The sequence below is a fragment of the Somniosus microcephalus genome, chromosome 9, assembly GCF_052327205.1.
Source record: "Somniosus microcephalus isolate GS21.2 chromosome 9, FLI_Smic_1.0, whole genome shotgun sequence".
NCBI classification, from domain to species: domain Eukaryota; kingdom Metazoa; phylum Chordata; class Chondrichthyes; order Squaliformes; family Somniosidae; genus Somniosus; species Somniosus microcephalus.
The window spans coordinates 51,693,846-51,708,227 of NC_140995.1; the positions used below are offsets into that span (position 1 = coordinate 51,693,846).

At 43.9% G+C, this 14,382-nt stretch overlaps 1 protein-coding gene across 3 annotated transcripts in view; it reads right to left on the bottom strand.

The window, feature by feature from the left end:
* The window catches only part of lmbrd1 (LMBR1 domain containing 1), a 351,792-nt gene that overhangs the window by 51,477 nt on the left and 285,933 nt on the right, over positions 1-14,382 (bottom strand). For all 3 annotated transcript variants that reach the window (XR_015079486.1, XM_085996567.1, XM_085996566.1), the window contains exons 10-13: positions 11,418-11,482; positions 7,355-7,457; positions 4,562-4,666; positions 3,479-3,628 (exon numbers count right to left, since the gene is read on the bottom strand). Coding sequence is in view for 2 of the 3 variants with exons in the window: in XM_085996567.1 (XP_085852693.1) it covers positions 3,479-3,628; positions 4,562-4,666; positions 7,355-7,457; positions 11,418-11,482 (423 nt within the window). In the remaining variant the exon portion in view is untranslated. The remainder of the gene's footprint in view (positions 1-3,478; positions 3,629-4,561; positions 4,667-7,354; positions 7,458-11,417; positions 11,483-14,382) is intronic.

The following is a 14,382-nucleotide window of genomic DNA, read 5'->3' on the forward strand; positions in this document are numbered from 1 at the left end:
ACCACTACTTTGGATGTGTCGCTCATGATATGCTGGGAGTGCCTTGCCTGCACTGTAGAAGTGCCAGTGGCCAGTGAAAGGGTGCTGGTGGACCATTATGTGCCATGACGTGCGTGGATTCTTTAGCGCAGTCAAGACCATCTACGGCCCAAGCACCCAAGGCCCTGCCCCACTGCGGGCCAAGAACGGGGGATGGTAGACAGTGGTGTTCCCCAAGGGTCAGTGCTGGGGCCATTGCTATGACCTCGATATTGGAATACAAAGTAGAAGTTCTAAATTTGCCGATGACAGCAAACATGGCGGGGTGGCAAAGTGAGGATGATACCAATCGACTGCAACAGGACATAGAAAGGCTAGCAGAATGGGCAGACAAGTGGCAGATGGAATTTAATACAGGGAAGTGTGAGGTAATGCATTTTGGCAGAAGGGACAGGGAGAGGCAATATCCACTTAATGGCACAGTTTTAAAGAGTGTGCAGAGACAGAGGGACCTGGGAGTTAATGTGCATATGTTCCTGAAGGTGGCAGGACATATTGAGAGTGGTTAGCAAAGCATATGGGATCTTGGGTTTCATAAATAGAGGTATTGAGTACAAAAGTAGAGAAGTTATGCTGAACCTTTATAAAGCGCTGGTTAGACCACAACTGGAGTATTGCGTCCAGTTCTGGTCACCACACTTTAGGAAGGATGTGAAGGCCCTTGAGAGGGTGCAGAGGAGATTTACCAGAATGGTTCCGGGGATGGGGGATCTTAGCTACAAGGACAGGTTGGAGAAGCTGGATTTGTTTTCATTAGAGCAAATGAGGTTGAGGGGTGATTTGATAGAGGTGTACAAGATTATGACGGGTTTGGATAGGCTAGACGGGGAAAAGCTGTTCCCACTAGTTGATGGTACAAGGACTAGGGGACACAGATTTAAGGTTTTGGGCAAGAGATACAGGGGGGACGTGAGGAAAAACTTTTTTACACAGCGATTGGTGAGGACCTGGAACTCGCTGCCAACGCAAGTGATGGAAATGGACACTCGGGTAGATTTTCCCGAAGAAGGCGGGACTTCCCCTTTCGGGTTGTTGACCCGCCTACTTCGACGTCTGGCCAATCCGCGCGATCTTCCCTTGATTGACCTTGTTGAGCCCACCCAGCGGGCTCAGCAGGCCAATTAAGGGCCACCCGGCAACAGGCGACGTCACAGACTGCAATTTCATCTGTCAAGAGTTTTTGACAGATGAAATATCAGCGTTTCACAGCTGTTTGAAGCTGTGAAACACTGACAGTCTGAGTTCTACCATGAGTCATTCTGCACAGGCTCAGTTAGAACTCTTACCGGCACTCAAAGCTGAAGGCTGTCACTTTTGACAGATCGCAGCCATTCAGCTTTAAGTTCCGGGTGAGCGATGGGCTCCCGACGGCTACAGGAAGAAAGGCTGTGAAGGTAAGTACAGGTAAGTAAAAGTTCTTTACACACTTACCTTTACACTCATGCACCCATCACTCACCTGAGCACAGACATCGCGACCCCTCCAACTCCTTCAACCCGACGGCCCGCCTGCTCTACACCTGGCGTGGTTTGGAGCCGTCGGGAAACCCACACGAAACCCCTCAAAATAGGGATTAGGCTAAAAACTGCCTGTTAACTACCTGTTAACAGGCAGTTAATTGGCACTAATCCCTTCCCGCTTGGTTTCGGCGGGTCCCAGTGTGGGGCGGGTACCCGCCGCCCCTGAAACTTACGTGGGGCGGGGTTTTGGGCGGGATGGTGTCGGGACCCCCAAATTCGGGATTTTACCCCCCCACACGCCTGAAACCCCGCCTGACGGCTCCACGAAAATCTAGCCCTCAATGTTTTCAAGTGGAGACTGGATAGGCACTTGAGGGAAATAAAGTTGCAGGGCTATGGGGATAGAGCGGGGGAATGGGACTGGCTGGATTGTTCTACAGAGAGCCGGCACAGACTCGATGGGCCGAATGGCCTCCTTCTGTGCTGTTATGACTCTATGACTGAGGTGCTCAAAGCTGCATTATAGCCATCTAACTCATAGAACTGAGCCTAATTAGCCTAGTGCACAATTTGGGCACAGGCTTCCCAGTCCGCTCTGGGCTCGCGCCACACACACTGATGCACATTTGGTGTCTTGCAGACTGGTGTGCCTGATTTCCCAGTAAATAGTCACTCAATATGCTGAATCGCACTGGGCGCCTGCCACTGTATTATAGACTTCAATAATCCAAATGCGGTGTTTACAATAATCTATACAAAATTAGGATAACCTCAAACATAATAAGTATCCCCAAGATGCAACCTAGAACATGATAACTCATTCACATTGACTGGAAACGCTTTGACTCATCAATAATAACCCAAATCCTTGCATCTTTGTAAACCATCATTTGTTTATTAGCTATACATTGATTTTTCCAATCTGCATTACTATATAATTAGCAAGGGATGTATTAATCTGTACACTTCAAAGAGACTAATGAACAACATTCATTAAAAACAAGTTGTACAGAAGTATACCAAGTTATAAAATTAGAAAACAAGGAAATGAAAGAAGAAGCTAACCAGTTAATGCTTTGGTTGATGAGGTTAAATCAGAACTGGCATGTCAGGTTAGACCAGCCTCCTTATATAACTGTCCAAAACTAAAAAGACAGTTATTCTTCCACGTAAATACACAGCAATTTCTGTTTTTGGTCCAACATCTGCAGGTTTTTTTTTGCTTTTAGTGATTCCTCCCTTCCCAGATTGTTTTGGTCACTCCTAAAAAGGAGCTTCTCCAGCACGCCCAGGCCAGTTTTAATGAAAGGATTCACCAAGAATGTTGACCCTCATTTCAGATGCTGATTGACCTGCTGTGCGCTTTCATCATTCTCTGCTTTTATTTCAGCATTTTAAAGTCTCTATATACACAGTTACAACTATACAGAAATATAGTTGTAGCGATCCAATATATTTCTGCTGCAAATGAATTTTACATTTAACTGCTTTTAAAATTATTCATTAAGTCTTGCTCTGCTGAAGTGTGCACTTTTTGTAATGTAATTGTTAACAGTCAACTATGGATTGCAATATTAGGTTGTAAAAACAAAATTGCATTGCATCTCAACACTGAGAATTACTGTAAGGTAAGCCAAGATATCAGAACAACAGGGCATGTGCTAAAGTTGGTGAAAGACCAACTAAGAACTTATGTGAGGGAGAACTTCACTCCGAGTGATCAACACTGGGAATTATTTTAGGATAGGGCAGCGGCGGCCAAAACCTCAGATTCATTCAATTAGATACCGTGACGGGGGACTGCAAGTTCTTTTCCTCCTTGGATGGATGAGTTGAAATAAGGTGAATGGTCCCCCTCAACTACATTTATCTTGTGGTCTGATGGATGTCATAAAGACAGACCAAGTCCAAGTGGAACAACAAAAAGAATGAACGGCTGACTTGGGGAAAGAATGAATATATAATCAGACAACACTTACATGCTCTTGGTACTTTTGACTTCCATACATAACGTACTGGGGTGCAAGGCTGTAGATCATATAACTCGTATGCAGAACCATCAGCAGTAGAATCATACAAAGAAAAAGAAGAGCTTGGGGACGTGTTCGGCCTGGTCTAATCTTGTACAACTATTTGCAACAGGCGAGAAACGAAGAGAGATTAAAACCATCATATTTACTTATGTTATTTAGATGTTAAACGCTCATTGCCACCAGTAATACTGAATTCTTCAACATTATCCTGCACAACAAACATTTTATAAGCGCATACTCTGTGCACTTAAATATAAAAATGGCTGAACCAAAAGAACACATCAAATGCAATTCTTACATAAAACTGCGCATGGAGCAAAATGCAAAAAGTGAAGAATTCATAATATTCGTCTAACCATAAAATGCCAGGATGGCATTCCAGGCTCGCTGGGCTGGTTTCTTACAAAGTTTTAGCTTATGCACTATAAGGTGGAGGCCGAGTACAGTAATAAAGCTACTTAAACTTTGAATAAGTTTAATACTATAACATTAACCTGAACAACTATCCCACAATTTAAAAAATAACTTTACTTAATTTCACCAAATCTTTCTTTCCTTCAACTTCCTTCCAGTTTTATTTATTAAGAGCATTTCCAACTTAAGCAAAGATTTGGTGAAGAAGTGGTGACCATTATGAAGTAGGTGAAGCAATCTGAAGTTACCGTAGGGAGATGTAATCATGAGCAAATGCTTCTCCTTCGCTGCCCAAGCAGGCCATAAAATCTAAAATTATGAATCCCAGTGTTGTTAACAATGCTCCACTGTTTTACAATGACCAGTTTGTCAAAAATGCTACAAGTTAGCTAATTGTACTGAGAGAACATAAGAGGCATGCCTCATACACTGGATTTTACAGTGCTCCGTGGACATAAATTGTGACAGTATAGTAAGATCAGTTATTGTTTACCATTGAAATTTACTGGTATGGTCTTAGCTTGTTCTCTTTATCCTTCCCTCCCTTTCTCCCACCCCACACACAACACACACACACACACACACACAGACAGACAAAAAAAGAAAATACTGTACCCTTATCCAGAAAAACCAGATGCCCATGTTTCGGATCCCTGCCATGGAAGTGAAGACTAAGTACATTGTAATGATAGCAATTAGGATATAATCCAATGGGAAAACCTGAGGAGGAAGGAAAAGATAGAAGGTGGATTCTGTGTTTATAAAAATAAATAATTTCTAACTATGGTTACATACAATTAAACTGCAGCAAAACAAAACAGTGTTGTTATGAATATGCTACTTAATGTTTGCAAATTCAGATTCATTGACTTAACTGAGACATTCACAAAACATTTGATTGAGTGTACCTCTAATAAGTGAAATTCCATTGGAAAATATATCTATGCAACAGTTAACGTAAACCAATTACTTGCGAGTGGAATTCCAGTGTGGGTTTATGATTGTCTTCAATAATCTGAAGTTTGGAAAGTATTCATTAAAAAATGAGTCATGTTCCTTGGGAATATGCAGGAGCAACAAAGGCAAACACTATAGCAATGGACATATGACTAAACAGAAAAACACTATCATTTTTCACATCAAAACACTGGCCCTAAAGACAAAAGAAACACAGACTTCAGCAGCAAGTAGTGAGGAGAACTCAATGCTTCCTGAAGAGCCAATAATCTGAGCATTTACAAAGCCAAAGTCTGAAACTGGTAACTCTGAATAGTGCGTGAGCCTTCCAGGAACACAAATGCCTCTTTAGTTGCATGCCCCATCGAAAGAGTCATGGAATAGAAAACTCTCAATCCCACGTACCATCCCACAGACCCTTACAAACACACTTCAGTTATATGCTGCAACAAGGTGGTGAGCTGTAGGGTGGGTGTGGGCGAGAGGTGCTATAAATGTACAGAGGAGCACTTCGCTTTCTGTGCAAGTATGCTACTTCTTAAAAACAAAATACATGTAACTGCCTCCGAATCTTAAATCAGAATCTTCACTTGTATGGGACAATTTAGATGTTCAATTTAAATAGTTTTTGACAATATCAGTTACTGTTATTTAATGTCAATTTTGCTGGAATCAGGGTGGACTAAGCAGTAAGTTTTCAAATAGTAGCATCCAAAATAGACTAAGAAAGTCTTGGTTTCCATTTCTAGTCTGAAGAAGCTGGCTTCAGCTGTGGGACCCTACAGTTAGCCTCGACATCCCTGGTGGGAAAGAGGGAAAACAAAGATAAAGCAGTTAGGGTTTCTGCTCGATTGCTATCCAGTGACATCTGCTTAGCTAGCGCCGCCTCTCTGGAGAAGTTTGGTTTTGGCTTTCGTGATTTCATGGTGAATAGCCCAGATAAAGTCCTGACCCATGGTCACAAATGAAAAATTACCAATACCTTCAGAAGAAATGCAGGGGAGAAAAAAGTTAAAGCAAAAGTGGAGGACTATCTTAGTGAAATATATGGCACAAGTATTCAAATTTCTTTTTACATAAAAGAACCAACAGTACTAAAACCATTTACAAAATACAGTGAGTACGAGACACCCAGAAGCTGCTGAGTGTTTGAAAGCTTTCTGATACTCAAGATGAGATGGCAATCTTAAAATAGTAATCTTGTGTGTCGGTTTTTATTTTAAATATATAGGCTGTGGCATTTGAGGCTCACTTTGATTTAGTTTTCAGTCACTGACAGGCTGAGGAATATAAAGGCACATAAGGCACAAAAATCAGATGGACTTCATACGAGGATATTTAAAGAATTGGGTAGCAAATGTCAAGTATATCCTTGCCACTATCTTTAGGGAATCATTAGAAACAGGTGTAGGGCCAAGGATTGGAAACTAACAGAACATTAATCTTTAAAAAATGGTATGGGGTGATCCAGGAAACTACAGACAGTGAACCCAACATCTGTTGTGGGTCAAGAGTTAGAAGGAATCTTGAAAGAGGGGATAATGAAATACCCAGATAAGTATTGGCTGATAAGAGGGAGTCAGCATGGACTTATGGGAGGGAGTTGTTGCTTGCCAAATTTACTGGAGTTCAAGGAAATGAAGGATCTTGGTGATAAAGTTGGTTAATTCAAATTAGCTGATAATTCAATGTTTAGCATTCATTTTCCACTTTGCTGGGTTATTAATGTTGCTCAATTCAGATTACTGGATAATTCATTTTTTTTCAATGTGAAAAAATCCCTCAATTGCCAGTATTCTAGATTTAAATTCAGTGAGACTTTTGATAGGTCGCCACACAAGTGACCAGTCAACAAAATACGGAAGCATGGAGTGGGGTGTGGATGGCAACCTTCTGAAGTGAACTGAAAATGAGCTAAACCAGAGAAAGAAAAGGGTGGCTATGAATCGAGCTGCACTAAGGTGGGAAGAGATCATTAACGGGGTGCCACTGGATCAGTGCTGGGGCCACTACTGTTTACGGTTTATATAAATGATTTGGAGCTGGGCCAGAACCAAAGCTGTCTAAAATTTCCAGAAGGACACCATGGTGGGGAAGAATGGAGGTTCAAACAATAGGGAGCATGTAAACAAAATACAGTGAGAGCTCAATAAGATTGTGGAAGTGGACTGATCAGTGGCAAATGGGATTTTATGCGGACAAATCCACAGCAAGTATACCAGGGAAGGAAAATAACTGAGAATATAAACTAAACTGCAGGAGATAACACAAGATAGGATCTAGGGCACTGGTGGATCGTGCATTGAAACCACCAGCAGCGCGAGGCAGTAATAAGGATCTAATAGCTCAATAGAAATAAGTCAATAGCTGATTACAGGAGAATAATCAGTATATATTGCAGCATTTTATTGTGCAATGTACCTTGTAGTATTGTACTATGTTCATACTTACTGTCTGTAGAACAAGCAAGAACTCATTCAAAGGATTTGCCAAGTTAGTTTCAAATATTATAAATCCAGAATCAAAACCCACTGAATGGAGTGCTTTGTCCAAGCTGCAAGATATTTGAACAAAGACAAACAATTGAACCTCTGAACCTTTACAAATGATTGAGATCCTCTTTATCTAAAAACACCTTTCAGAGTGCAAGTATATGATCATATATACAACATTACATCTTGAAGACGCTGATGAGTCAGTGAAGCAGCATCTAACAGAGGGGGACTAGAATTATCCAAAACTTATGCATTCTTTTACAGTAAATAAACATATCCCCTTTACTGTTCCTACCAGCAGAGTTAGCCAACCTAATAATACAACACAAAAGGACAAAAGTCAAGATTGATAGGCAAATTAAAAAATGCCAAGTTATAAGAGTATGTCTTGCTCGCATCTGACAGCAGCCAGATAAAAGCATGGTGCAGCTTCTTTCAAATGTATATACAAAAACTTACATAAGTCATGCTGAAAGAATTACCAATAATGCCATTAGTTGCTACCATATTGTACCATTAGATTTCTATTTATAAATCTTACGATCTCCTAAACTTCTCTTTTTCAGAATGGGACAGCATTTAGGCAGCGGGTCGCTTTCCTAGTAAATGATCAAATGGTGCTTGAAAATCTGACCAGTTGGGTTTTTGTTGCAATAGGGTGGAGTTATGCTGTGACTCATGTCAAAGCACCACTAGTGGTGGGAGGGTTGAATTGCAGACATAGGTTTTACCTATTAGAAGTAATATAAGCAGGCACTAGTGTTACATTTTAGGCATTAAACAATGTCGCAAAAGCATTACTAAATTGTGAAATCAGGAAATAGGCATGACAAATAGGAAGTCTCAAAAATTATACATTTCTCCAACTAAATATAAAGAAAATACCCATTTAGAGAGAATCATTAGTAGCAGATCAACTAGGAACTCAAAAAATAAAAATTTTGAAATGCTAGTTGGCTTCAACCTCAGATAGTGGTAGAGGTGGTGGAAGGAATTGCTGATGAGGATGCAGAATTTGTGGCGGGGCAAGACGATGGGTTCAGTCTTCCCAATGTTTAACTGGAAGAAACTGCAGCTCATCCAGGACTGGATGCTGGACTAGCAGGCTGGTAACACAGAAGCAGTGGAATGGTCAAGAGAGGTGTTGATGTAGAAGAACTGGGTGGCATCTGCGTACATGTGAAAGCTGATTCCGTGCCTGCGATTGAGGTCGCAAAGGGCAGTATGTAGATGAGGAACAGGATGAGGCTAAGGACAGATCCTTGGGGACCCCAGTGGTAACTGTGGGGACCAAAAGAAAAGCCATTGCTGGAAATGCTCCGACTACAATTGGATACATAAGATGGAACCAAGTGACGGCAGTCCCACTGATCGTGGACAATGGAGGAGAGGGTGTCGTCGACCATGTCAAAGACTGCAGCGAGTTCGAGAAGGACAAAGTGGGATATTACATAAGGGTCACAGAGAATGTTATTTCTGACTTTAATTAGAGCCATTTCAGTTCTATGGTAGGACTTTGGAGAAGAAAGATACATTGGTAATGGATCAGCTGTTTAGAAGGACAGAGAAATTGGGTGGGTTTTTGGGAGGACGGATGTGATGTCAACGGTTTTGAAAGGGAAGGTGACAGAAGGTGAGAAGGAACTACTTACAATGTCAATTAGCATGGGAGCCAGCAAGGGATGTTGGGTTGGCAGGTGTACCATGGGAATGGGATCACGAGAGCAGGAGGGAGGTCTCACGGACAAGATAAGCTTGAAGAAGGCATGGGGGGAGGAACAAGGTAGGAGAGAAATTAGAAAGAGCCAACACCCCTCACTAGCAAAAATCAATCCTCAACCCACCCTCAGTAACCAAGATAGTTTTTTGGAACCAACACCCTCCGCCTCCCCCAAATTTTGACCCCACAATAACCCACCCCCCCCCTTGCTGCATTTCCCATTCCAATACAACCACAGCCTGCTAACCCCTTGCCCCCTACCACCCCCTGTCTGCCGTTGTTGCTCAGAGACTACCCCTAACCCTGCTTTATTTCCCTCTTTACAGCAACTCCCCAGCCCGCCATGCCCCGCTCACCAACTGCAATTCCCATCCAAAGGAACCCTACACTTCCCCAAAAGGCCGTATTTCTCTCCCCCGTTGGAGGACTGTTCCTTTGCTCAATACCTGTATTCATCTGAATGGCTGATCTAAATTTTGATTCTTCAGCACTCCCTTTCTGTCTCCCTTCCCTCCTCCCCCTCTCTTCTTTACCCGCCACCTCCTCTCCCTCGCCCACCATAACGTTTCCCTCCCCCCCCTCTTCTTTACCTGCCACCTCCTCTCCCTTGCCCACCATAACGTTTCCCTCCTCCCCCTCTCTTCTTTACCCGCCACCTCCTCTCCCTCGCCCACCATAACGTTTCCCTCCTCCCCCTCTCTTCTTTACCTGCCACCTCCTCGCCCTCGCCCACCATAACGTTTCCCTCCTCCCCCTCTCTTCTTTACCCGCCACCTCCTCTCCCTCGCCCACCATAACGTTTCCCTCCTCCCCCTCTCTTCTTTACCCGCCACCTCCTCGCCCTCGCCCACCATAACGTTTCCCTCCTCCCCCTCTCTTCTTTACCTGCCACCTCCTCTCCCTCGCCCACCATAACGTTTCCCTCCTCCCCCTCTTCTTTACCTGCCACCTCCTCTCCCACCATAACGTTTCCCTCCTCCCCCTCTCTTCTTTACCTGCCACCTCCTCTCCCTCGCCCACCATAACGTTTCCCTCCTCCCCCTCTCTTCTTTACCTGCCACCTCCTCTCCCTCGCCCACCATAACGTTTCCCTCCCCCCCCCTCTTCTTTACCTGCCACCTCCTCTCCCTCGCCCACCATAACGTTTCCCTCCCCCCCTCTTCTTTACCTGCCACCTCCTCTCCCTCGCCCACCATAACGTTTCCCTCCTCCCCCTCTCTTCTTTACCTGCCACCTCCTCTCCCTCGCCCACCATAACGTTTCCCTCCTCCCCCTCTCTTCTTTACCTGCCACCTCCTCTCCCTCGCCCACCATAACGTTTCCCTCCCCCTCTCTTCTTTACCCGCCACCTCCTCTCCCTCGCCCACCATAACGTTTCCCTCCCCCTCTCTTCTTTACCTGCCACCTCCTCGCCCTCGCCCACCATAACGTTTCCCTCCTCCCCCTCTCTTCTTTACCTGCCACCTCCTCTCCCTCTCCCACCATAACGTTTCCCTCCTCCCCCTCTCTTCTTTACCTGCCACCTCCTCTCCCACCATAACGTTTCCCTCCTCCCCCTCTCTTCTTTACCTGCCACCTCCTCGCCCTCGCCCACCATAACGTTTCCCTCCTCCCCCTCTCTTCTTTACCTGCCACCTCCTCGCCCTCGCCCACCATAACGTTTCCCTCCTCCCCCTCTCTTCTTTACCCGCCACCTCCTCTCCCTCCATAACGTTTCCCTCCTCCCCCTCTCTTCTTTACCCGCCACCTCCTCTCCCTCTCCCACCATAACGTTTCCCTCCTCCCCCTCTCTTCTTTACCTGCCACCTCCTCGCCCTCGCCCACCATAACGTTTCCCTCCTTCCCTCTGCATAAGTGCTTCAAAGCTGTCCCGTTCCTTTCCCTCAAAAGAACAAGATATGCGTCTCAATAAATAAAGGTCATTATTCTTGACCTGTTAACACAAGGAGATGTAGTGGAAATTGAACATTTTATATATGCTGAATATTTGTCATGCTCTACATCTCTACCACTTCCTCACATCAGTGGTATCACTATTTTGTGCCAACATCCATGTTTTCCCTACTTTCTAACTCCAGTGTTGAAGGGATCACATCTATCAGGGTCAATACAAAGTAAACAAATTTCAATTTACAGTAAAACTTCGATTCAAACATTTTTAGTCTGTTGTAGATGGAAAGGCCCAGCTATCAAAATGTAGGTAAAATTATTTTTTTTAAGTCATTATTAGTCTAAAATACACATTAGCTTCTGTAATAGAAGAGCCAGATAATGATTAGTGAAATAGCAATCAACTTACTTTGACAGAAAGAGAGCAACAATGAACAGAAGGGCCACCAAGATGAAAAATATCCCCAGAGCAATCTGCAAAATAGGAAACATTTTTAAGTTCACTCCCATGATAGACACCCATAATATTTCATCTGCAACATAAGCACATGACAGCAGCTGCAGGAAATCAAAATGCAACCAAGGTAAAGTAGATAGATCAGAGAAATTGAAGAGTGTTGTAAAACTATTTCTTAGTGATAAGAGACTGTTCCTTAAACATTGTGAAGCAGATACTTCAATGAATGCAACATTGGATTTAGCAGTTAACCAAAAATGATTAGAAACTAACAAGTGAATAAATAATTGCGTTCTAGTGCTTAATGTGTCGTTCCATTTTGACAGCTTTGATTGTGATCAGATATAAACAGTTTATAAAACCAGATTTGGGGGAAACTGATGGCACACAATGGGTCCATCCTTGGTTTTGATGGTCATGTTACACAGCATCTATCGCGTCAGAAAACCTGCTCGGTCATGAATAGCCGCGTTAGTATCTAATTTTCCTCCAGACGAAATGATCCGTCTTGAGTTTAAATTGTTAGAACTCATGTTTTATCTAATTTTTATCACTTTCCATACTACTGCAACATTGATTTCACAATAGCTTATTTGAAGCCACTCAAGTTTAAAAGTAGTTTTTTTTCAACTGCAGTTAAAAACAAAAAGTAATTTGGCTACTTTGGAAAACAATACCACAAGCATTCGCACAGTAAAAGATATTTAGGCAGGAGCAGGTAATCTTACAGCAGCACTTTAAGAGTTAAATCTCCATAGCTTTCTGCTCGTGAATCAAAGATGTAAACAATCATGGCATTACACAAACATGGTTGAATGTAAGCTGCTGCCATCAGCAATAATGTACTTCAAGAAAATCTACAGCCACAACTCAGTGAGAATTGTTATAATGTGAAAGATAATGTGTTGCAATTCCAAGTAGGTTTCTAGATCCCAGAAGTGATTATTCAGCTACTAGGAAACCAATGATGTTGTAATGAAGGTCAATTATTAACAAAACAAAGGGATTCACTTTACTACAATAACAACAACTTGTATTTAGATAGCACCTTTAATGTAGTAAAACGTCCCAAGGCACTGCACAGGAGTATTATAAAACAAAAAATTTGACACTGAGCCACATGAGGAGAAATTAGGGCAGATGGCCAAAAGCTTGATCAAAGAGGTAGGTTTTAAGGAGTGTCGTAAAGGAGGAAACAGAGAGAGAGAGAGAGAGAGAGAGAGAGAGAGAGAGGCGGAGAAGTTTAGGGAGGGAATTCCAGAGCTGAGGGCCTAGCTAGCTGAAGGCACGGCCAGCAATGTTTGAGCGATTATAATCAGGGATGCTCAAGAGGGCAGAATAAGAGGAGCGCAGATATCTCGGAGGGGGGGGGGGGGGGAGATTACAGAGATAGGGAAGGGCAAGGCCTAGGAGGGATTTAAAAACAAGGATGAGAATTTTGAAATCGAGGCGTTGCTTAACCGGGAGCCAATGTAGGTCACCGAGCACAGGGGTGATGGGTGAACGGAACTTGGTGTGAGTTAGGACATGGGCAGCCGAGATTTGGATGACCTCAAGTTTACGTAGGGTAGAATGTGGGAGGCCAGCCAGGAGTGCGTTGGAATAGTCTAGAGGTAACAAGGGCATGGATAAGAGTTTCAGCAGCGGATGAGCTGAGGCAAGGGCGGAGACAGGCAATGATACGGAGTTTGAAATAGGCGGTCTTAGTTATGCCATGGATAACTATGGGTCAAATATGACACCATGGTTGCGAACAGTGTGGTTCAGCCTCAGACAGATGTTAGGGAGAGGGATGGAGTCAGTGGCTAGGGAACGGAGTTTGTGGTGGGGACCGAAAACAATGGCTTCTGTCTTCCCAATATTTAATTGGAGAAAATTTCTGCTCATCCAGAACTGTATGTCGGACAAGCAGTCTGACAATTTAGAGACCGTGGAGGGGTCGAGAGAAGTGGTGGTGAGGTAGATCTGGGTGTCGTCAGTGTACATGTAGAACCTGGTGCCGTGTTTTCAGATGATGTTGCTAAGAGGCAGCATGTAGATGAGAAATAGGAGGGTGTCAAGGATAGATCCTTGGGGGACACCAGAGGTAATGATGCAGGAGTGGGAAGAGAAGCCATTGCAGGTGATTCTTTGTCTACGATTAGATAGATAATAATGGAACCAGGTGAGTGCAGTCTCACCCAGCTGGACGACGTTGGAGAGGCGTTGGAGGAGGATGGAGTGCTCAACCGTGTCAAAGGCTGCAGACATGTCAAGGAGGACAAAAGGGATAGTTTACTTTTGTCACAGTCACAAAGGATGTCATTTGTGGATTTGACGAGAGCTGTTTCGGTACTGTGGCAGGGGCGGAAACCTGATTGGAGGAATTCAAACATGGAGTTGCAGGAAAGATGGGCACAGATTTGGGAGGTGACATCATGTTCAGGAACTTTGGAGAGAAAAGGGAGGTTGGAGATGAGGCGGTAGTTTGTAAGGACGGAGGAGTCAAGAGGGTGATGACAACAAATTTGAGGGAGAGGAGGACAGTACCTGAGGAGAGAGAACTGTTAACAATGTCAGTTAACATGGGAACCAGAACAGTAAGTTGGGTGGACATCAGTTGGGTGGGAATAGGGTTGAGGGAGCAGGAAGTGGGTCTCAGACAGGATGAGCGCAGAGAGGTCATGAGGGGAGATCGGAGAGAAACTGGAGAAAGATGCGAGTTCAGGGCTAGGGCAGAGGGGAACCTTAGAAGGAAGTATGGCCCAGTGGGCATGGGGAAGGAACTGAAGTGGCAGAGGCAGCTGAACGGATGGTCTCAATCTTAGAGACAAAGAAATCCATGCGCTCCTCACACTTGTCAGAGGTGAGGGTGGAAGATGCAGAGAAAGGGGTTTAAGAAGACAATTAGCAGTAGAGAATAGGCCAAGTGTATCTT